The following is a 25,712-nucleotide window of genomic DNA, read 5'->3' on the forward strand; positions in this document are numbered from 1 at the left end:
ACCACAACCGAGACCCCTACACTGAAAAGATCTTATGTGGACTTAACATTTTTCCTTTTTACTTTTCTTGCACTGAAATGTAGAATCTATAGTCATACAGAATTACCGCAAGTCCCGACACCATCCGATGTATATAACAGATTCTGGTAATATACAAATTTTAATTTTTTTTTCAATTGACACATATACATTATGAATCCATTAGATCCCTTTCAAAAGTCACCCACAATGCTCAAATCTAAATTGCACCGCCCAAACGGGCCGAAAGATACAAGCCCCATTAGTACAACAACCCCCAAAGAAGTAGCCCTTCCTTAACACCACCGATCAAATTCATACTTCGTGCGCACTACATCCTTCAAAATAACAATTTAATCATTTCATGATTTTTCATTTTTTCATAAATTGTAATATAACTCGCATTCAAGTAATGTTCTTACTCGAGTCATCCCCGATATCAACCTCTGCAAGTCATAACTAATCAACAAGTATGCCTTGGACCAAAACCAATACCGTACATAATTATGCAATCAAATCGTAGATAGCAAACTCCCCTACTTGGCTCAAAGCCATATAACAAAACTTCTGATAACTCACCATACACATACTCTACTATTGTCATAATCCCGCAGTCAATTCCATAAAAATTCTTCACAAGCTCAGTGTAATGACCCGGTCGGTCGTTTTGAGATTTATAGCCCCGATCCCCTATTTACTATTTTTTCCGTATTGATTTTTGCTTATGTGACTTGCCATGAGGCTTTGGTTGTGTTTTTGAAATGTTTTGGGACACTTAGTCCCTAAACGGAAGCTTAAGTTCTAAGACTGTGACATTAGTTGGAACTGTGTGAAGATGACTCTGGAATGGAGTATCGTCCGTTCCGTCATCTCCTTTGGGTGATTTTGGACTTGGGAGCGTGTCTAGATTGTGTTTTGGAGGTTTGTAGGCTTGTAATGCCGAAAGTTGAAATTTTGGCAAGTTTGACCGGTAGTGGACTTTTTGATATCGGGGTCGGATTCCGATTCCGGAATTTGGACTAGATCTGTAATGTCAAGTATGACTTGTGTGAAAAATTTGAGTTCAATCGCACGTGGTTTGATAGGTATCGGCATCGGTTGTGGAAGTTTGAAACTTTCAAGTTCATTAGGCGTGAATCGAGGTGTAATTCATATTTTTAGTGTTGTTTGATGTGATTTAAAGGCTTGACTAAGTTTTTATGGTGTTTTAGGACTTGTTGGTATGTTTGGTTGAGGTCACGGGGGCCTAGGGTGAGTTTCGGATGCTTAACGGATTGAATTTGGATTTATTCAAATTGCTGAAGTTTTCTGGTTTCTCGTGTTTTCGCACCTGCGGTGGGGAGACCGCAGGTGCAGACTCGCACATGCAGAAGGAGGAGCGTAGATGCGGATTTGGGCAGCCCATACTGGGTTCACAGGTGCGAGAAAAATGCCACATCTGCGATGCCGCAGATGCTCTAGAGGAACCGTAGGCGCGAAGGAAGACCACAGAAGCGGACCGTTGTCCGCAAGTTCGCACACGCAGGTGCGGCCACCTGATAGTAGAAGCGGTCCCAGTCACCTTAAGTCATTTCCGCACCTACGATGGAATTTCCATAGATGCGGCGTCGCAGGTGCGATTATAGATAGGCCCGCATATGCGAAATCGCTGGGCAGAAAAGGGCCAAGTTCGAGGGTTTTATCCCATTTTCATTTTTGGGTCTTTGAGAGCTCGGATTGAGGCAATAATTCAAGGATTTTTCAGAGAGAACTTTGGGGTAATGATTCTTAACTCTTTTATGATTGTATTCCATTAATCTATAGTTGAATTGATCATTTAAATTAAGGAATTTGGTTGAGAAATTTGGGAAAGAGTTTTGATTCGGATTTTGATATCGGATTTGGATAATCTTGGTACGAGTGAAATCGTGAGTGAATGGGTGTTCATATTTTATGACTTTTACCCGATTCCGAGACGTGGGCTTGGGTCAACTTTTTGGGGCGATTTTTCTAATTTCTTGTTTTAGCTTTGATTTCATTAATTAGATTAATTTCTTATAGTTGGCTAGATTTGGGCCATTCGGAGTCGGATATTCGTGGAAAAGGCATTGTTACCGATTGATTGAGCTTGGTTCGAGGTAAGTGGTTTGCCTAATCTTGTGTGGGGAAAATTCCCTTAGGATTTGGTACTGTTGTGATACGTGAGCGTTGTGTACGTGAGGTGACGAGTACGTACACGGGCTATTTGTTGTAAAATCCGATTTATTTTACTGAGTAGCAACGTGTTTTTCCTTTAAATTGAGTTATACCGTTTAAATGAGTATTAGGTTATTTTTATTCTTAATTGAGCTATTCCAATATGTGTAGTTATCATGTTTAATCTAATATCGCATGTCTACGTGCTTTAACTGTTTATTTAAACTCTGTGAAGCATGCCTAGTTGATTTCCTACTTTTTCTTTGTTATCAGTATAACTGTAGAAATCTTGCTGTTAAATATTGTATTTGTCGGTTTGAGCTGTGTGTTTACTTTTGAGACTACGAGGCGGTACCTCGGGAGTTCTTCCTATATATTTACTTTTAAGACTACGAGGCGGTCCCTCGGGAGTTCTCCTAACACATTTACTTTTGAGACTACGAAGCGGTACCTCAGGAGTTCTCCCTATATTTACTTTTGAGACTATGAGGCGATTCCTCGGGAGTTCTCCCTGCACATTTACTTTTGAAACTACGAGGTGGTACCTCGAAAGTTCTCGATGTATATATACTATTGAGACTACAAGAGGGTACCTCGGGATTTCTCCCTATATATTTATTTTGGGACTACGAGACGGTATCTCGGGAAATCCCCCGTTGTTACCCCTGTGTGTTGTACTGTTGCCTTGCTGTGTTTCCTTTTGATAAATTCTAGTCTCTTATTGTACTGTATATTTTCCTGCTTCATGCTATTATTATTTTCCAGTAGGGCCTGACCTGACCTCGTCACTACTCTACCGAGGTTAGGCTTGGCATTTACTGGGTACCGTTGTGGTGTACTCATGCTACTCTTCTGCACATATTTTATGTGCAGATCCAGGTACTTCTTATCAGCCCCGCTATTAGCTGAGAGTGTTTGCTGATGTATAGAGACTTCAAGGTACATCTGCCGTATCCGCAGACCGCAGAGTCCCCTTCTATTCTCCCTTATGTCAATTACCTTCTGTACTTCTTTTATTAGACTCTGGTGTATAGAGATACTAGTTTCCTTCTGTAGCTTGTGACTTATGATGTTCTGGGTTTTGGGAAGACTGTATATTCATAGAGTATTGGTTATTGTATATGTCGAGCGACATTATTACTAGTTATTTAGTTATCCACTAATGTTAGTTGCCAAGTTTTACTTTCGTTTTGTTATTTTTTGCAATTTGTTAGGCTTACCTTGTCATAGAGACTATGTGTCATCACAACGTTATAGAAAGGGAGTTTGGGCCGTGACAAGTTGGTATCAGAGCCCTTGGTTCATAAGTGTCGTGAGTCACAAGCCGGTTTATTAGAGTCTCGCGGATCGGTACGGAGACGTCTGTACTTATCTTCGGGAGGCTATGGAACTATTACGAAAAATTACGCTCTTTGATTCCTTGTCGTGCAAAAATTGTTGACTTCAAAATTCTAAACTTCTGTATTCTATTCTCTCACAGATGGTGAGGACACGTACAGGCGGATCTGATGACCAGGCACCTGCACCCTTACTAGAAATGCGAGAGGCTGGGGCCAGGATAGAGGCCGAAGACGTCCACGCTATGCAGCCAGAGCACCCACATGAGCTGCTACAGAGGAGACACCAGTAGCTCCAGTTGGAGGGCAGGCACCTGAGGTACCTGCTGCTGCACCAGTCCTCCAGGAGACTCTAGCCCAGGTTTTGAGTATGTTCAACACCTTAGCTTAGGCTGGATTGATTCCACTTGCACCTGCCACATCTCAGGCTGGGGGAGAAGCACAGACTCCCGTCGCCGTTATCCCAGAGCAGCGAGTTCAGGTAGACCAGGATCCAGAGATCATACAAGTTCAGCCGGTAGCTCCAGTTCAACCCGAAGTTAGGGCAACAGTTTCTAAGGCGGAGCAGCTCATACTTGAGAGGTATAAAAAGTACCACCCTCCTACCTTCAGTGGATTGGCATTAGAGAATGCTTAGGGTTTTCTTAAGGAGTGTCACTGTATTCTTCGTACTATGGGCGTAGCGGATTCTAGTGGCATTTCTTTTACTACATTCCAGCTTAGAGGAGCAGCCTACTAGTGGTGGCGTGCTTATGAGTTGAGTAGTCCAGCTGAGGTAGCTTCACTTACATGGACTCAGTTCTCGGACATGTTTTCGAGAGAGTATGTCCCTCAGAGCCTCAGGGACGCATGGCGCGTGAAGTTTGAGTAGCTGCGCCAGGGTGCTATTACTGTGTCAGAGTATGCAGTTCGTTGCAGTGATTTGGCCCGACATGCACCAGTCTTGGTTGCCACAGTTCGAGAGAGGGTTCGTCAGTTTATCGAGGGACTCTACCCAGTATCGGGCTTAGCATGGCCTAGGAGTTGGAGATAGATATTTCTTACCAGTAGGTTGTGAGTATTGCTAGGACATTGGAGGTCATGCTCGCTCGGGATAGAGAGGAGAGGGAGGCCTAGAGGTCTCGAGAGTCTGGCACTTACAGTGGTACTCGTGCTCCAGCTGTAGTTCGCCATGGAAGGGGCTTTGTGAGTCGCCCTGTTCATTCATCTCTTCCAGTTGTAAGTGGTATTCTGGCCCCTTCTTGCCCCCAGGAGCCTTATTATGCACTGTTAGTGTCTAGTGTGCCTCTTGCATGGGGTGCTTTTAGAGGTCAGTCTAGTAGACCTGGCCTGAGCCAGTCATATAGCAGCGACACTCTCCAAGAGCTTGTTTTGAGTGTGGAGACACCCTCCATATGGTGAGGGATTGCACCAGACTTAGGAGGGGTGCACCTCCACAGACTTCTCTGTCACTACGTGCTCCACTGGGTCCTCAGGCTATGATTCCAGCACCAGCTACCGCCCCACCTGCTCAGCCAACTCGAGGTGGAGGTCGGGGAGGTCGAGGTCATCCTAGAGGGGGAGGCCAGGCCAGATATTATGCTCTTCCGGCTCGTATAAAGGCAGTTGCTTCTGAATCTGTCATTACAGGTATTGTTCCAATCCCTCATAGAGATGCGTCGGTATTATTTGATCCAGGTTCCACTTATTCCTATGTGTCCTCTTATTTTTCCCCATATTTGGGCGTATCTCGTGATTCCTTGAGTTCCCCTGTTTAGGTGTCTACTCATGTGATGAGATTCTCTTATTATGGATCACGTGTATCGGTCATGTTTGATTTCTCTTAGTGGTTTTGAGACCAAAACTGATTTATTTTTGCTCAGTATGGTAGACTTTGATGTTATCTTGGGCATGGACTTGTTGTCTCCCTATTATGTTATTCTTGATTGTCACGCTAAGATCGTGACGCTGGCTATGCCAGGATTACCATGATTAGAGTGGAGAGGTACCTTAGAGTATACTCCCACCAGAGTTATTTCATTTCTTAAAGCTCAACGAATGGTTGAGAATGGGTGTGACGCGTATCTAGCTTATGTGTGAGATGTAAGTATTGATGCCCCTACAATTGAGTCAGTCCCAGCAGTGAGGGACTTTCCAGATGTGTTTTCCAGCTATTATTCCGGGCATGCCGCCGACAGAGATATTGATTTGGCATTGATTTTTTGCCGGGCACTCAACCCATCTTTATTCCTCCATATCGTATGGCTCCTCCGGAGTTGAAGGAGCAATTACAGGAGTTGCTTAATAAGGGCTTCATTTGGCCCAGTGTGTCATCTTGGGGTGCTCCTGTCTTGTTTTTGAAGAATAAGGATGGTTCTATGCGTATGTGCATTGATTATCGCCAGCTGAACAAAGTTAAAGTGAAGAAACGGTATCCATTGCCTCGTATTGATGATTTATTTGATCATCTACATGGTGCGAAGGTGTTTTCCAAGATTGATTTACGTTCTGGCTATCATCAATTGAAGATTCGGGAGCTAGATATCTCAAAGATTGCTTTCATGACTCGGTATGGTCACTACGAGTTCCTTGTGATGTCTTTTGGGCTGACTAATGCCCAAGCAGCTTTTATGGACTTGATGCACAGTGTGTTAAGGCCCTATATTGACTCATTCGTCATTGTGTTTATTGACGACATTCTGGTGTACTCCCGGACTCGAGAGGATCATGACCAGCACCTAAGGACTATGCTTCAGACCTTGAGAGAAAAGAAGTTATATGCAAAATTTTCAAAGTGTGAGTTTTGGCTAGACTCAGTGGTATTCTTGGGTCATGTAGTATCGAGTGATGGGATCAAGGTGGATCTGAAAAGGTGGAAGCAGTGTAGAGTTGGCCTAAACCATCATCAGCTACGGAGATCCAGAGTCTTCTTGGTTTGGCGGGGTATTACCGTCGTTTTGTAGAGGGATTCTCGTCTATTGTAACACCTTTGACTAGGCTGACCCAGAAGGGTGCTCCATTTAAGTGGACAGAGGATTGTGAGGAGAGCATTCAGAAGCTCAAGACAGCTTTAGCTACAGCTCCAGTATTGGTATTGCCTATAGGTTCAGGGTCGTATACTGTATATTATGATGCGTCGCGGATTGGTCTCGGTGCAATGTTCACGTAGGACGGTAGGGTGATTGCCTATGTGTTCAGATAGCTGAAGGTGCATGAAAAGAATTATCATGTCTACGACCTTTAGTTAGCGGCTATTGTTCATGCCTTGAAGATTTGGCGGCACTATTTGCACGATGTCCCTTGTGAGATTTACACCGATCACCACAGTTTGTAGCATTTGTTCAAACAAAAGGATCTTAACTTGCATCAGCGGAGGTGGTTGGAGATGCTTAAAGATTATGATATTACCATTTTGTACCATCCGGGGAAGACCAATGTGGTGGCCGATGTTTTGAGTCGTCGGGTAGAGAGTTTGCGAAGTTTAGCATATCTATCACTAGCAGAGAGGCCATTGGCATTGGATTTATAGGCCTTTGCCAGCCAGTTTGTGAAATTGGATATTTTTGATCCAAGTTGAGTATTGGCTTGTGTGGTCTCTCGATCTTCTCTTTATGATAGTATCAGGGAGCGTCAGTATGACCCCTATCTACTTGTCCTTAAAGACATGATCCAGCACGGTGATGCTAAGGAGGTCACTATTAGGGATGATGGTGCATTGAGGATGTAGGGTAGGTTTTATGTGCCCAATGTAGATGGTTTGCGTGAGTTGATTCTCTAGGAGGCTCATAGCTCGAGGTACTCCATTCATCTGGGTGCCGCGAAGATGTGCCAAGGCTTGAGGCAACATTACTGGTGGAGGAGGATAAAAAGGGACATAGTGGAGTATGTAGCTCGGTGTCTAAATTGCCACGAGGTGAAGTATGAACATCAACGGCCAGGTGGGTTGCTTCAGAAGTTAGAGATTTCGGAGTCGGATTTCGTTGTTGGACTTCCACGGACTCAGCGGAAGTTTGATGCAGTTTGGGTGATTGTGGATAGGCTGACTAAGTCAGCTCATTTCATTCTTGTGATGACTACCTATTCTTCCGAGCAGTTGGCTTGAATTTATATCCGTGAGATTGTCAGGCTTCATGGAATGCCGGTATCTATCATCTCTGACCGAGGCACGCAGTTTACATCACGGTTTTGGAGGGCCGTACAGCATGAGTTGGTTACTCAAGTGGAGCTGAGCACAACATTTCACCCTCAGACGGATGGGCAGTCCGAGCGCACTATTCAGATATTATAAGATATGCTTCGTGCATGTGTGATAGATTTTGGAGGTTCTTGGGATCAGTTCTTGACACTTGCGGAGTTTACCTACAACAATAGTTATCGGTCGAGCATCCAGATGGCACCGTATGAGGCTCTATATGGTAGGCGGTGTCGGTCTGCAGTGGGTTGGTTCAAGCCGGGAGAGGCTAGATTATTGGGTACAAACTTGGTTCATGATGCTTTGGAAAAGGTTAAGGTGATTCAGGATCGACTCCGCACAGCCCAGTCCAGACTGAAGAGTTATGCAGATCGGAAGGTTTGCGATGTTGCAGTCATGGTTAGGGAGTGGGTCTTACTCAAGGTTTCGCTTATGAAGAGCGTTATGAGGTTCGGGAAGAAGGGCAAGCTGAGCCCAAGGTTCATTGGTCTTTTTGCGGTGTTGCGGCATGGTGGGGAGGTTTCTTATGATCTTGCCTTACCTCCCAGTCTAGCAGGAGTTCATCCGATATTCCATGTATCTATGCTCCGGAAGTATCACGGTGATCCGTCTCATGTGCTGGATTTTAGCTCAGTCCAGTTGGACAAGGATCTATCTTATGTTGAGGAGACAGTGGCTATTTTGGACAGGCAAGTTCAAAAGATGAGGTCAAAGAAAATTGCTTACGTGAAGGTTGAGTGGAGGGGTCAGCCGGTCGAGGAGGCGACGTGGGAGACCGAGAAAGATATGTGCAGCCGTTATCCTCATCTTTTCACCACTTCAGGTATGTCTCTATACTCGTTCGAGGACGAACGATTGTGTAAAGAGGGGGAGGATGTAATGACCCAGCCGATCGTTTTGAGAGTTATAGCCCTGCTCCCCTGTTTATTTCTTTCCCAGTATCACTTTCTGCTTATGTGACTTGCCGGGAGGCTTTGGTTGTGTTTTCGGAGTGTTTTGGGACATTTAGTCCCTAAACGGAAGCTTAAGTTCTAAGATTTTGACCGTAGTTGGAACTGTGTGAAGACGACTCCGGAATGAAGTTTCGTCTGTTCTGTTGGCTCCGTTGGGTGATTTTGGACTGAGGAGCGTGTCCGGATTGTGTTTTGGAGGTCTGTAGCTAAATTAGGCTTGAAATGGAGAAAGTTGATATTTTGGAAAGTTTGACCGGTCGTGGACTTTTTTTTATATTGGAGTTAGATTCCGATTTTGGAAGTTGGAGTAGGTCTGTAATGTCGAGTATGACTTGTGGGCAAAATTTGAGGTCAATCGGATGTGGGTTGATAAGTTTCGACATCGGTTGTAGAAGTTTGAAGTTTCAAAGTTCATTAAGTTTGAATCGGAGGGTGATTCATGTTTTTAGCATTTTTTATGTGATTTGACGGTTCGACTAACTTCGTATGGTGTTTTAGGACTTGTTGGTATGTTTGGTTGAGGTCCCGGGGGCCTCGGGTGTGTTTCTGATGCTTAACAGATTGAATTTGGATTTATGCAAATTGCTAAAGTTTTCTGATTTCTGGTATTTTCGCACATGCGGGTATTTTCTACTATGATCGCCTTCATCCCCATGACGGTCAAGTCAATTTTTTCAACTAATCCAAACTCAAATCTCAACACATATAACCTGTTGGGAGAAAACATTCTCCACTCAACATTATAAGGAACACACATACGTAGATTACTCCGCATGAGATTACCAACCTGCTTAGCCTCAAATTGGCATCTTGCTATACCATTTCGCAATCACAATTACTACGGAATCACTTAATATTTCTGAGTTTGAACTCATCAATACGACATGAGATTTAATTTGTCTCACAGTTTAACAACGTGAAAGATCCTTCAACACATTCATATTCAAGACTATACGTCAAATCAAGATTCAAACTATCGTAACACATCCCGTAATCACATCATACTTATCATATAGCCATTTAACCGCTCATCAAGCCATGAATTCTTCTCGTAAGGACATTACCGGACATATGAGTCCAAATGTACAAGTTCTCACAACCGAAACTGCCGAGTCTAAGCTGCGGTCTAAACCTGGCCTCAAGTCCTCTAGACTGATCCATCACAAAAAAAACACATTTCGAACCTCGTTCATGGAATCACAAGCCAACGATGCATAACTAATACTGAGCGCTCACATACGCACACGAATGCATGGAAGGAATTCAAAGAGGTAAGATTCAAGTTGAATCAATTGTGCAAGATATAATACAAGAAAGTGAAGTTTTCCTAAGGGTTCGGCAACCTCTCGAAGATAAGAACAGACGTCTCCATATTGATCCGCAAGACTCTACTAAACTTGCTCATGGCCATTGAGACCTATGTAAGCCTGGGCTCTGATACCAACTTGTCAAGACCCAAAATTCCTAACTTGTCGTGATGGCACCTATCTCAATACTAGGCAAGCCGACAACCTCAATAAATCACAATTTATTTTATGTTTGACAACATAATAGTTGAATTTCATAGAAAATCTCACAAATCACTGACATAAAATACATTCCCAAAATCCAGTGTCACTAAGTACATGAGCATCTAAATGATAACAAAGTCTGATTACTAAAAACACTGTCTGAAAATATAGAACAGTACAAAAATTGAAAGAAAAGAGAGTCAAGGTCTGCGGACGCCAAGCAACTTCCTCGATAATCTCCAACAGATAAACTCTGAGAACTAGCAACTGTCGTGTCCAGAAGTGCCTGGATCTGCACACGAGGTGCAAGGTGTAGTATGAGTACAACCAACTCAGCAAATAACAATTACTAAATAAAGAACTGAAAGTAGTGACAAGCTTCACAGCTGAGTTCAATTACAGGAATTTCCAACATAATAAGGTAGGCATGCTTTCAAGTTCAACATTTAAGGCCAAAACAGTAATTTCATGTCAAGTTCAATTGAATCATAAGATAATATCTCTCAGAAATTTCAAAAAAAACAATAATATATGACAACTGAAGTGCAACAGTAATGAAATCAAATGCATCCTCTCAAGACCACAATCACTCAGCCATTCCATTCACTAAGCACTCAGCACTCAACACTCGAACTTAGTAGGTACCTGCGCTCACTGAGGGTATGTACAGACTTCGGAGGGGCTCCTACAGCCCAAGCGCTATAATCAGTATGAACAACTCACGTGCTATAATATAATATATGGATCCATATGGATAACTCCCGTGTTGCACGGATAACTCACGTGCTATAGTATCAATATATGGTTCCGCACGGACAACTAACGTGCTATAGTATAATATATGGACCGCACAAAAAACTCACATACTGCAGGGACAACTCACGTGCTATAATATAATATCTCACAATCAGGCCCTTGACCTCACTCATTCATAAATCTCTCTAGTTTGTCGGGCTCTCAATGATCATGCAAATCAGCCCAAACAACAATAATATGATGCATCAATAATGAACAATAGAGATTGAGATAAAATAAACAAGTAAACTGTGACTGAGTATAAAATAATAATTTAGCAGATAATTCAACATGTGCACGGCCTATGTGGGTCCCTACAGTGCCAAGACATAATCTAAACATGGTTTGTGTTTCAATTTCTCTACTACATGAGGAATGCACAGATAACCACAGATTATTCAACTACACATTTCCATGAAATTTGTCTAAGTCACAATTCCTACGGTGCACGCCCATACGCCCGTCACCTAGCATGTGCGTCACCTACAAAACCGATCATACAACACATAATCCGGGGTTTCATACCCTCATGATAAAATTTAGAACTGTTACTTACCTCAAACCGTCTAATTCTTTATTCCGCTATGCCTTTGCCTCGTGAATTAGCCTCCAAACGCCTCGAATCTAGATACAAATAATTCGCTTCAGTCAATACAAATTACGGGAATTAATTTCATAAGAAAATACTAATTTTCCAATAAAAATCCGAAATTGCACCCAAAAGTCGCTCGTGGGGCCCACGTCTCGGAATCTGACGAAACTCACAAAATCTGACAATCCATTCAATTACAAGTCCAACCATAATAATTTTATCAAATTCCAATAACAACTCGACCTCCAAATCTAAAATTTTCGTTCCTGAAAAGTTTTGCAAAAATCTTGATTTCTTCCATTTAAATCCTAAATAAATGATGAATATAACCATGAATTTATGAAATATAATCACTTTTGAATATAGGACACTTACCCAAGTCGAAGTCGTGAAGAAATCCTCAAAATCGCCCAAGAACCATGCTCCAAAAATCCAAAATGAAATGAAGGAAATGACCATTTTTGGTCCTTAAGTTTCTGCCCATCTGTCACTAAAAATCCATTTTCCGTCACTAAAATTCCATCTTCTTTCATTAAAAGTCCACACTAGAACTTGCTTGCACCAATAATTATTGTTTTTACTAAAAAGGCTCTAACTCCATCATACGAACTCGAAATTCGACGATTTTTGTTCCTATGAGTCACAAATAATAATACGAACCTAGTCATACAATCGAAACTCAATTTAAAACTCATTTGCTCAATGCGATACCAATTTCTCTCGTTAAATAATTAACTTATATTTTGCGCTAGAAACCCAATCGCGACTTGATAAAATTAGACCAAACTTTTCAGATCACTCTTATAATTCACTATCAAAATCCCGGAAGTCTCGAAATCGAATTTCGATCTCTAGAACTAAAAATGGACCGTTGGATCATTACATGCTTATGCTCAAAATACCAAACTTTTTCCAAAACTCATCCGAGCCCATGGGACCCCAACCAAGTATACTAACAAGTCCCATAATATGGCACAAACTTAGTCAATGCCTCAAATTATATTGAACAACATTAAAACACGAATCGCGCCCCAATTCAAGCCTATTCAAAACTAACAATTTTCAACTTCTACATTCAATATCGAAACCTATCAAATCAAGTCTGATTGATCTCAAGTTTTGCACACAAGTCATAAATGACATAACGAAACTATTCAAATTTCCTGAATCAGATTCCGACTCCGATATTAAAAGTCAACTCCTTGGTCAAACTTCCAACTTAAATTTCTATTTTACCCATTTCAAGCCTAATTTAACTGCGAGCTTCCAAATAATTTTCCAGACACGCTTCTAAGTCCTAAATCACCATAAAGAGCTGATGGAATCATCAAAACTTTATTCCGGGGTCGTTTACACATAAGTCAATCATCCGGTCAACGTTTACAACTTAAGTTTTCATCTTCGAGACTAAGTATCTCAATTCATTCCGAAACCTCACCGGACCCGAACCAATTACTCCGGCAAGTCACATAACAACTGTAAAATACAAATTGAGTAGAAAATGGGGGAACGAGGCTGCAATACTCAAGACGACATGCCGGATCGTTACATATCAAAACATAGATCCTGCTCCGTTTATACAAAATGTTGACCGTAGTCAACTCAAATGAGTTTTAAGGCAAAATTTCACATTTTCATCAATTTTTCACATAAAAACTTTACGGAACAAGACACGGACTGCACACTCAAAGCGTGGAACACTAAACGGAGCTAGTCAATATCCTGAAACACGAAAATAAAGGCTAAAACTCAAAGTGACCTATCGGGTCATCACAATATTCATCAACCATCTTATGATATTACAACAATGCAGATCACTACTTAATACCATCTCTGAAAGCTAGAACTGTCTGCATAGCCGTGAGTATGAGGAGTATGACGGCTGCCACAGTTGAAGCTCCTGCCCAAGGACTACTAAAATAATTTTGCCTCAAATTTGCCATAATTTGATTCCACGGCTTTTTGCAATGTTGACTCATTTTTATGCTTGCTTCATCGTAATAGGTGCTGTCAGCAACAACCACGATCCCTTCTCCAAGTTTTTTGAACATGTTAGCCACTTCTCCGTCATCTGCTAGCCCGTTAAGGATGATTCCATTTTGGCGTAGCAAATTCACATCTTTACGTGACTTAATAAGTTGACCCATTATATCTACATAATCCAAAAAACATTTAGGATATAAGTTAGTCGAGTGTTGCTCATAAGCTATCAAATTTCTCAGAAAGGCCTCCGTTGAATCACCAACTACGAAACAAGGAATTTGTATCGCTGCATTCTCAAACTTGATATCGAACATAGTTGTTCTATCCATAAGATCTGCTTCGAAACTTCCTAGTTTTATGAAACTAGCTCCAGCTTCATAAAGCTCTGTTGCAGTTGGAGCTTGCCAAGACTGCCAAATATTAGAGGTAGAAATTTCTTTTGACCTAAATAGTCGCAAGATCTTTCCAAGAAATCTTTTAATATTGCAACATTCCTTTCTGATGCTAGAATTCGAGATTTGGCTAGTTTTTGTCATCTCTGATAGGCGACAAAACATGTGTACCACATGAAGTAAATGGTCGAATTTTTCTTCATCACCATCAATTTCTGATTTGAGCATAGGTATCTTACTTGGCGAAATATAACAAAGAGTCGATTTCACCATACGTATGAAGTCGGGTTCTAGATCTTCAGGACGCTTAGTCATGTCATGAAGTTTGGCGAGGACAAAGAAAGGGAGTTGGTTTTCTAGTAGCAATAAATCTCGACATACTTGAGACACCATCCAGTGCGCGTTGATAATTAGGGGGTCTCGAATAAACTCAACCACAAAACAGCCATCAAGTAACAACATTTCCGAAAATTTGCCAACAATATCACTGTCTATATCGTCATAACACTTTATTGCTTCGTCCTTTAGTTCCTCCAATTGTCCAATGCAACTTTCTACATCAAGCCCCTCTTTCCGTTGGAGAAACCGTCTTAGGCATAATAATTTGTACTTTTCCATTGAGTGAAGTTCTTGATTTTTTTTATGGTAAGGACCTATGGAGATCATCTTTGGCGTATAAGCATCTGGGTTAGATTCGCGAATGGCCGCATTTACTTTGAATATGGTAGTGGATTTGATAGATGAATTGTCCAAATCCTCAAATCTTTCATCAAAGATTTGATTCAAAGATTTATCTCTTTGTAACTTTAATCGCTCCTTGATCTCTATTAAATAATCATCTTTCCTCCCGTCTTCTCTCTGTAATTAGTTGAAAAGAGTCACGGTTTCTGTTTTTCTCGTTTTTTTTTTTTTGCTCAACATATATTGTTACTAGATGATGATTAAAAATAAAAAAAACTCTAAAGACTGGCAATTTCCAAAATGAAAATTTTAAGTAACTAAATATTAAGCAGTGAGTAGAGAAAACATTAAGTTTATATTCTCTAAGAAGAGTAACAGTAGTCACTACATCTCTCATACATGCCTTGTTAATTATATTATTATTTTTCATATTTATGAAGAAAATATAATTAGGGAATGAACTTAAATAAAACATTGTAAGATGTCATTTCAGTCCTAATTTGGATAACACAGATAACATATGGTAAGTTTAAAAAACAACAAAACAACAAACAAACAAACAAACAAATAATCAAACGCACGAAATACATATCAATACGTTATTTTAATAGTTTAATTGATTAACTACCTAAACTTTCACCTTATTGGTAGGGTTTGATTTCCCACCTTAATTATAACCCCTCATTGATTTCCAGCAGTGTTCTGTTTCCATGCTAGGATTCGTTAGGCTAGTAATTTTAATCTCTGAAGGGTGACTTGACATTTGTACAACTTGAAGTAAATGTTTGATTTCTGCAGCATCATTACCATCACTCTCAAGATAGGATGCAAGGGTCATCTTTGGTAATGAAGGTAAAAAGATCCACTTCACCATTTTTGTGAATGATATTTCATCTTCCTCATTCATAGTCATGTGATGAAGCTTAGTGAGGACAAAGAAAGGAAGTTGGTTTTCTACTAACAACAGATTCGACATACTTGATTAATTATGCAATTTTCGGGGATAATCGGTCCTTCTCCTTCTGGACGCTATTCCACACCACTCTCGAATGAATTCAACTAGAAAACAGCCATCAAGTAAAAATATTTTTGAAAAATTGACAACAATATCACTTTCAAGGTTCTTTATATCGTCATAACACTTTAATGCTTCATCCTCCAATTCCCTAATGCAACTTTCCACATCAATCCCCTCTTTCCTGCGAAGGAACCATTGTTGGTAACGCTGTTTGTACTTTTCTATGGAGCGAAGTTCAAGATTGTATTTATGGTAAGGACCAATGGAGTATACCTTTGGCTTATAAGCATCTGGATTTGATTCACGTAACCCCACACTTACTTTGAATATGGTGGTGGATCTGATAGCTGAATTCATGTCCAAATCCTCATATATTTCATCTACGATTTTATTTGCAGATTTATTGACTTGATATTGACCATTTGTTTCTTTTTTCTCGATTAAATGATCCACTTTCTTCCATTCTTCTATCTGTAATTAATGGCAAAGAGTTCATAGTTTTTCTTTTTCGTTTTGAGAAACTAACACGCTGAATTCCAATTTTTTTATTTAAATGTTGTAGTAATATTTATATACTTATTATTTTCTATAAAATTTACTCCCTCCATTTATTTTTAGTTGTCCACTTTTGATTTTGCAGTCCCTCCATAGATTTTTAGTTGTCCACTTTTCTATAAATTGATGATATTCGTAATGAATTTTTAAACATCATTAGTGGAAACCAAAAGAGTAAAAGGAAAATTAATAAAACAACTGAATTTTAATAAAGAAACTTGATCAAACTTGACGTTATTATTTATGCTTTTAATGACTTAACTAATGTATATATTAAAAAATTAGAATTATTAACAAGTGATACACGAGTGACTATTCATGCTTGCTACCTTTTTCCATTTGTACAAAAATACAATAAATAAATAAATAAATAAATAAAACGAAAGTTTGTGTTGAGAAAGAGAGAGACCTCGTCTTTTGTTGCTTGACGAAGCAGTGGAGTTCGGTGATCTATTTGGGTAATCTCAATAGAGTGTGCCATCCCTCTTTAATTGCGTTCTTGAACTGTATAATTCCTACAAGCAACATATATCGGTTTAAAATGGTATGACATCAAAATTGAAAAGAAAAGACAAAAAATTAAAAAATGAAATTTCGTATTATTTCTTCTTATGAAAAGAAAACTAGATGTCTTGTACGTTATCCTGTTAGAAATTCTATTTCTTATATTGAACAAACTAATTTGTACTACAAAATATTTTTTAAAACAATATCAGGAAGGGTACACTTTTTAAGTAATTGAAAACACATAATCTTTATTATCCATGTCTCATAATCTATGTACACTGTTCATTTTATATCATCCTAAAATAATGGCAAATTGAGGGAGTAGTAGACATTTCCTTGAGGGAGTAATAAAACATTTCTTCGAGAAAAAAAAAGAAGGAGAAACTGCCTTAAGTATACTATAGAGTGATAATTTCAAAAAATGGACATGGTCAAACTCAATCCCAAAAGCTAGCTTATTGGATAAGAATTATCCAAAACCAAGTTACAGAGTAGAGCTAAAGGAAAAACAATACAGGTTCAGTTATTAAGAATGGTCTATGCAAAATATGCCTCAGCAGTGTGAAAAGAGAGAAATACTAGAGTCTGAGTAAACTGAGAGATATTGTAATAGTATAACAGGAGAATAGCTCGTATTTATAATGTATGAACATCATGGACAATTAAGATTGTGCTTCAACAGTTATATTTTCATTAACTATCTAACTGATGTAATAAGAATTGTAAGTGTTATAAGAGTAAGGAATTTTAAAGAAACCCTTCCTAGGAGTTATGCTTCAAGATATCATATTCTCAATTGGGTCTTGATAGTTGGAGTGATTTGTCTTTTGGTACAGCAGACTGAGTTTTGATCTTGCTCATTTGTAAAACTTTCACTTGGTTATCAAAAAAATAAAAATAAGAAGACCAAGTTACCGCATCCCACCCGATTTGAGACATTTAACTATGAAACGATTAAAATTGCAATAGCACACCTTGTGTTTGGCATAAAATGACAAATAAAGGATAGTCCTGTTCACTAAATTCGTGCTAGAATGACATAATGACAATGAAGAAGTTAATTACCTTTTTGGTTTTACTATTGATATATTTAAAATGGACTGATTGAGTGTACTTGAGTTGCCTCTTGCAGAAATGCAGGATAAGCTTGCATATAATAGATTCTTATGGTTTGACCCTTCCCCGAACCCTGCGTATAGCGGACGCTTTGTGCACCGGGCTGCACTGTCTACTTGACTATTCTGAAGGATATGATGAGAGAGGGGGTGCTGGAAATATAGTGGAAGAGGAATGAATTTTTAAATGGATAATACATTAATCTATGAGAGAATGATGTCGAAACTGAAAAGATTTTAGTACTATATATAGATTTTCTTTAGTGTGATTGTAGGGCTTACCTATATTACTAACGTGTGATAACATCACTCTGAGAAAAATATCATAGAATAAAATAAAGCTACAAGTATAATAGAATAAAATATAATGGCATTAACGGTATGAAAAGTATCATAGAATAAAGTTATAACCAGTTAGGTTTCACACTAAAGTTTCCTTCTTTATAAAAGGCTTATATAATACCTCATCCTCCTTCCTGCAATGAATATTCCAAAACCAGACAGACAAGTAATTATCAGTATTCCTAAATTTAAAAAATCTACTTTAATAAGCTTCAGACTAAAGACTAATGATACATCAAATTTTCTTGTAAATGAAGTAAATTCAGCTAAAAGTGGAATTGATAAAACCAGTGTCTTTTTAATTAAAGTACGAACCGGAAGAAAGAGTCAGACTCCTGCAGATCTAATACTAATGGAGGCACGATGTTACCGAGAGCATTCAAAAAATAAAAAAGTAAACACGCAAGAAGGTAAAAGGATCCATCATCTAATATATATATATATTTGACACTGCATATAATAACTTATAGTCTGTTCGGCCAAGCTTCTTTTTAGCCAAAAATATTTTTTCTTCTTTTTAGCTAAAAATGTTTTTTCATTGTTGTTTGCTAAAAGTATTTTTTTCCTAAAATTAAGGTATTTGAAAACTTCTAGAAGTAAAAAAAGAGGCTCTCGAGTAGAAAAACAAGCAGTTTTTTAGAAGCAAAAAAAGTACTTTCTAATACTCAAAAATATTTTTTAAGAAAAAGCTTTTAGAAAAATATACTTAAAATCATTTATTAAGAGTTTGGTCAAATATTAATAGCTGTTCAAAAATATTTTTGAAATTTATTAACCAAACATAAATTGTTTTCTCACTAACAAAATACTTTTGAGAAAAATATTTTTTAAAATAAGCTGATTTTATAAGATTGACCACGCTAAAAATGACCTAACAAAATCATTAAGTGGGTCCCACCCTATAATGTGATACTATATAGTTACTTCGGGGGCATAAAGAGGGAATTGAAGGAGCGTTGGAAAAGGTATAATACAACGTTAATCTTGTCAATCATTATATCCTCCAGTGGATAATGTTTAGTCAGCATTTAACAGTTCAAATCCAATTAGGACACAGTAACTTTCTAGCATAAAGAGAGAAAGAGTGTTCGAAAAGGTATACTTGTACTTGTAAAGAGAGGAAGAGTGTTTACCCCTCATGGGAGATTTTATTGCGGTAGTCGTATCAATCATTTTGTGTTGTACGATATTGATGGCGATGAGTCTAAAAGTGACTTTTTATTATTTGTTACAGTGAGTTTTGATATAATTTTGGAGCAATTAATTATAATTTATGAATTATATGTGTTGTGAAATTGTTTCACGAAATTTATTAAAAATAAGAAATAAAAGAAATAAAAATTTTCAGTTGGCACATTGTGCATATTACTTATGATTCAGAGCTGAGGACGAGATCCTCGCATTTTTATATGATGTGAAATGTTTAAACCGGACTATAAGCCGCGGTGAAAGTTATATCAGGATGAGATCCTTGTGGTTAAATTCATATATTTTTAAATTCTTCCTTTGTTAAATTAAATTTGTACTATAATACTAATAGGGAGTCATGCTTGTTAGGCTTATTAGGTAATTATTTTATGTGTTTCTGTGCATATTTAGCCATATACGTGCTGTAATTATTGAGTTTTAGCCTGTGAGGTGGGTGTCCAGTTGACTCGTTAATCCATGTAAATAATTATGAGGTTTTCATGCCTCGCGTGTTGCTGTCAGTGTTGTGAAAATTTAAAATAATGTTTTGGATAAGGTGAGGCTAATCGACGATGCTGGAATTAATTATGAACAACTGTTATGATCAGATATGTGGTTATGGTCATACGTATGCTGGGTGCGTAGGCACAAATTGCTACAACCGGTTTAAACTAATACCGTATATTGATGTGAAAATCGGGCCTTTTGAAAATGTTTGGAGTGTAAGAAATTAGTTTTAAAATTTATAAATGTTGATAAAAGAGATAATCGCAACTCGGATAGTGTTGTCGGACCATGTTAAATTTGTGGTGGCGTAGAACCACCAGCGAGTATGTGTGCAAGAATACACTCAGTAATTTAATGTCCTCAGAATAATTCTTGGTACGTTCGAGGACGAACGTATGTTTAAGAGGGGGTGAATGTAACGACCCGACTTGTCGTTTTGTGAATTAGCAACTCGTTCAGCGACTTAAGATCTCAAGCAACTTTGTGATACGTATCATGACTTGCGTATGTGGTCGAGTTTGATTTCAGATTTTTGTTAGAAAATTTGTATTTTCATATAGAATTTATTCCTATAATTTGTATTGATTGAATCGAATTAATTGTGACTAGATTCGAGCCGATCAGAGTCGAATAAATCGAGGAAAATACATACTACTTTACTGATTGAGCATGGTTTGAGGTAAGTATCTTTTCTAACCTTGAGTGAGGGAATTACCCCTTAGGCATTGAGTCTTATGTGAAAAATTATGTAATTAAAAACCATGTACGTGAGGTGACGAGTACGTACTTGGTTTATATGTGCAAATTATATCGGCTAAAATTCTTAGATGTCCTTATGTATTAAATTAAAAATTATTGGCACTTATTAAATTCTCTATTTGTCATGCCTAAATCCTTGTTTGTTGAATTTATTTTTATAAGATGATTTGGTGTGATTGCCACCTTGATTTTATGTGATTCTCGTGTTTTTGTTGAGTTGATATTTTCTGGAGATAATTTCATTAAAGATTATTCATTTGCAAATAATTTATTAAATAATTTTAAAATGAGGCATTAATCCATTTGCCAAAAATTTGGATTAAAGAGGGTGTTGTTCCTTGATGAATTACTTTCCAGTTCATGCTGTTGAAATTGGTATTGAGTTATAAAGGCCGTAAATCATATTGAGCCAAAGTGTTAAATTGTGAATATTATTTTGTTGAGTTGTTCACTCCATGATATATTTTGTTAAGATTTTGTGCACATTATGATCGAGTCATGGGCCCCTTATTGTGAAAAATAATGTATTGTTGATTTATGTGGCAAGTTGTGATATTTGAGCACTTGATGTATAAATTTATGATATTTGTGCACTTGAGGTGCAAGTTGTGTTATGCTGTGATAATCGGTCACTTGAAGTGCGAATTGTGATATATTGTAATTTTGATACGTATGCGGTGGTATAAGGTTTGGGTGTTGAAACGCATGTGGTGAGATAAGGGGGACTTGATACGCGTGGCTAGTAGGGTAACTACTAGAGTCATACGGTGTGATAAGGGTGGCTAAAACGCGAGATGCTATTCAGAAAAAAATTATTTTTAAAACTAAATGTGAAGGCTCCCACTGTGATATAAGGAAAGTTGTGAATTTATTTATAATTTGGGACTACGATGCGGTACCTCGGGAGTGCCCTTTGTTGAAATTTATTTATGATTTGGGATTACGATGCGGTATCTCGGGAGTGTCCTTTGTTGATATTTCTCTATGGCTGCACTTACCTTTGGTTATATTATTTTTGCGAAATTTGTAAATTTTTGTGTTTTTCGTGATGTATTATTTGACTTAATATTAAGTGTTTTGTATTTTTTGTTGTTTGTGTTGGCTTTGGCTTTTTTCGTACGAGACTCTGAGGATTTGTATTTTTGGTTGTACTTATTTTCGATGATTGAGTTGTTTTAAATAAAAGAAAATTACTATTATATTTAATTTAATAAGTTTTACATCCAAATCAATAGCTTATCTGATGCTTTATTTTAATTGAAATATCATTCTTCTTCACTCAAACGATTTCTAAAATAAACTTATTTCTTTGTGGATTTCTTACTTGATTTAAAGATTTTAACCTTACTTTATTGAAAATAAATTGATCCTACGATTTTTATATATTGATATTTTCGGCACGTGAGTTATCCGTGCAGATTTGATATAGACATTGGCACGAGGTGCCATGAGAATATAAAAGGGAGCTGAGACCCGTATTTATGAGTATGATATAAGATATTTATGTGAAAGAGTTTTATATTCGAAGGGTATTTATTTGAAGAAATATATTTGGAGGGTATTTATTCGAAAGAATTTATATGTGAATGATTTATATTTGAAGAACTTGATTAATTGGTTGTACTTGTGCTTATTATTCATTTGAGCAATAATTATGGTGTTCCTATTGCCTTGTTGTTTATGTCACAAGTTGACTATTGTTGCCATCACTGCTATTTGTTGTTCTATTATTTTTGTGTGCAATATTACACATGTTATTTCACTAGTGAGTGTCTTGACGACACCTTATCACTACTCCACTGAGGTTAGTCGTGATACTTACTGGGTACCGACTGTGGTGTACTCATACTACATTTCTACACATTTTTGTGCAGAGCCAGGAATTGGAGATTTCAAATTTGAACAGAGATTAGAGTGTGATCGCAAGGATTCAAGGTAGGGCTACTTGGTCGTCGCAATCCCTTGGAGTCTTTCTATTTTTATTGTACTGCCCACTCTTATTTGAACTGTATTGTATATTCGATCCTTGGGGATCACTGCATGTACTCAGTTAGAGTTCGTGACTCAGTATTACCAGTTTTGGGAAGGTGTTATAATTATTTTCGTTGTTGGTTTCGATAAAAAAAAAAAGGCTTGAATTGTAATTGTAATCGGCTTGCCTAGTCTTAGAGACTAAGTGCCATCATAACGCCTGTGGTGGAATTTTAGGTCGTGACAAGTTGGTATCAGAGCCCTAGGTTAATAGGTTCTACGAGTCACGAATGAGTCTAGTAGAGTCTTGCGGATCGGTACGGAGACGTCTGTACTTATCTTTGAGAGGCTACCGAACTGTTAGGAAATTTTCACTTATTTCATTGCTATCGTGCGGAATCGTTGATTTTAGTATTTGCGCCTTTGTATCTCTATTCCCTCATAAATGTTGAGGATACGTGTTACCGGGTCAGCTAAGCAAACACCCACGCATACTGCTAGGGTCGCAAGAGGTCGGGGCCGAAGTAGAGGCCGGGGTAGAGGCCGAGGAGGGCATGTACCGCTAGAGCACCTATCAGAGCAACAGTCGAGAAGCCGCCAGTAGCTCTGGTTAGGGGACAAACACCAAAGACACTTGTTGTTACCCCTGGACTTCAAAAGATTTTAGCACAGTTCCTGAACATGTGTGGTACATTGATTCAGGCAGGATTGATCTCCGTTTTGCCAAATATTTCACAGATTGGGGTAGGAGCTCAGACTCCTACCACCCGTACTCCAGAGCAGCAGGTTCACATTGGTCAGGTTTCATGTATAGTACCGGTACACCCTGTATTCCAGTTCAGCCTGAGGTCAGGCTAGAGGCATAAGAATAAGAACAAAAGAGACTTTGAGAGATTTAAGAGGTATAGTCCACCTACCTTTAGTGGCACAACTATCGAGGATGCCCGGAGATTTCTAGAAAACTGTCACTGTATTCTCCGTACCATGGGTATTGTGGAAGTAAGTGGAGTTGCCTTTACTATATTTCAGATGTCAGGAGCAGCGTATCAGTGGTGGCAAGTTTATGAAGAAGGTAGACCAGTTGATGCAGTACCACCAACTTGGGCTCAATTTGCAGAGATGTTTTTGAAAGAATTTGTTCCCCAGGTCTCCAGGATGCGTGACGCACAGAGTTTGAATGATTGCATCAGGGCACCATGACAGTGTTAGAATATACCATCAGGTTCAGTGAGTTAGACCATCATGCACCTGTTTTGGTTCCTACAGTCAGAGAGCGAGTCCGTAGATTCATTGAGGGGCTCGATTATGATCTTAAAGTACACATGGCTCGAGAATTTAAGTCTGATACTCCATTTCATCAAGTAATAGAGATTGACGAATGTTAGAACGTGTTAGGAATGAGGAAAGGGAGTCTAAGGAGGCCAAGCGGTCTCGAAACTCTAGAGGATTCAGTGGATTCTACTCTACAACTATGACTCATCATGGCGGAGGTTCGGGCAGTCGGTCAACCCAGTCCACAATTCAGAATACTCGTAGTGCTCCAGCTAGTACTTTTACTGCACCACTGGCACAGAGTTCTTAGAGTGGTTATTCAAGTTATTCACCACAGACTCAGTACGAGCAGTCGCGACCTCAGATAGGGTTATTATGAGTATGGTAATACTAGGCACATCATGAGAGATTGTCCCATACTTGGGATGGGTAGATTTTATCAGAACATTCAGGCTATGGCCCCCAAAACAGTTACTACACCACGTGCACAACTAGTTAGGGGTGGAGAACAAGCGGGTAGAGGGTACCCTAAAGGGGGAGGCCCGACCGGTTAATAAATACTATATGTATGGCTAAGGCCGCTGCACCATATGGTGTCGTTACTAGTATAATTTAATTCATAATAGAGGAGCCCTATTCTTATTTTGATTCACTTTTGAGTATCGAGGCGAGTCATCTTCTTATGCTCCACTTATGGGCGAGCTCCGTAATTCTGTAACCTACTTATGTGTTTACCCCTGATGGGAGATTTTATTGCGGTTGTCGTATCTATCATTTTGTGTTGTACACTATTGAGGGCGAGATAGGGGGTGCTGGAAATATAGTGGAAGAGGAATGAATTTTTAAATGGATAATACATTAATCTATGAGAAAATGATGTCGAAACTGAAAAGATTTTAGTACTATATATAGATTTTCTTTAGTGTGATTGTAGGGCTTACCTATATTACTAACGTGTGATAACATCACTCTGAGAAAAATATCATAGAATAAAATAAAGCTACAAGTATAATAGAATAAAATATAATGGCATTAACGGTAAGAAAAGTATCATAGAATAAAGTTATAACCAGTTAGGTTTCACACTAAAGTTTCCTTCTTTATAAAAGGCTTATATAATACCTCATCCTCCTTCCTGCAATGAATATTCCAAAACCAGACAGACAAGTAATTATCAGTATTCCTAAATTAAAAAAATCTACTTTAATAAGCTTGAGACTAAAGACTAATGATACATCAAATTTTCTTGTAAATGAAGTAAATTCAGCTAAAAGTGGAATTGATAAAACCAGTGTCTTTTTAATTAAAGTACGAACCGGAAGAAAGAGTCAGACTCCTGCAGATCTAATACTAATGGAGGCACGATGTTACCGAGAGCATTCAAAAAATAAAAAAGTAAACACGCAAGAAGGTAAAAGGATCCATCATCTAATATATATATATATTTGACACTGCATATAATAACTTATAGTCTGTTCGGCCAAGCTTCTTTTTAGCCAAAAATATTTTTTCATTGTTGTTTGATAAAAGTATTTTTTTCCTAAAATTAAGGTATTTGAAAACTTCTAGAAGTAAAAAAAAATGCTCTCGAGTAGAAAAACGAGCAGTTTTTTAGAAGCAAAAAAAATAGTTTCTAATACTCAAAAATATTTTTTAAGAAAAAGCTTTTGAGAAAAATATACTTAGAATCATTTATTAAGAGTTTGGTCAAACATTAATAACTGCTCAAAAGTATTTTTGAAATTTATTAACCAAACATAAACTATTTTCTCACCAACAAAATACTTTTGAGAAAAACGTTTTTCAAAATAAGCTGATTTTATAAGCTTGACCACGCTAAAAATGACCTAACAAAATCATTAAGTGGGCA

General features: G+C 38.3%; 1 protein-coding gene across 1 annotated transcript; it reads right to left on the bottom strand.

Moving 5' to 3' along the window:
- Positions 1-12,691: 12,691 nt before the first annotated feature.
- Positions 12,692-18,034, bottom strand: LOC107786573 (UPF0481 protein At3g47200-like). Its single transcript, XM_016608076.2, has 3 exons — positions 17,754-18,034; positions 16,591-16,696; positions 12,692-14,785 (listed from the first exon to the last, which is right to left on the bottom strand). The coding sequence occupies exons 2-3, from the start codon at positions 16,660-16,662 to the stop codon at positions 13,370-13,372; spliced, it is 1,488 nt and encodes a 495-aa protein (XP_016463562.1). The 5' UTR covers positions 16,663-16,696; positions 17,754-18,034; the 3' UTR covers positions 12,692-13,369.
- Between the last annotated feature and the right edge of the window lie 7,678 nt (positions 18,035-25,712).

This window comes from Nicotiana tabacum, chromosome 12, assembly GCF_000715075.1.
Source record: "Nicotiana tabacum cultivar K326 chromosome 12, ASM71507v2, whole genome shotgun sequence".
NCBI classification, from domain to species: domain Eukaryota; kingdom Viridiplantae; phylum Streptophyta; class Magnoliopsida; order Solanales; family Solanaceae; genus Nicotiana; species Nicotiana tabacum.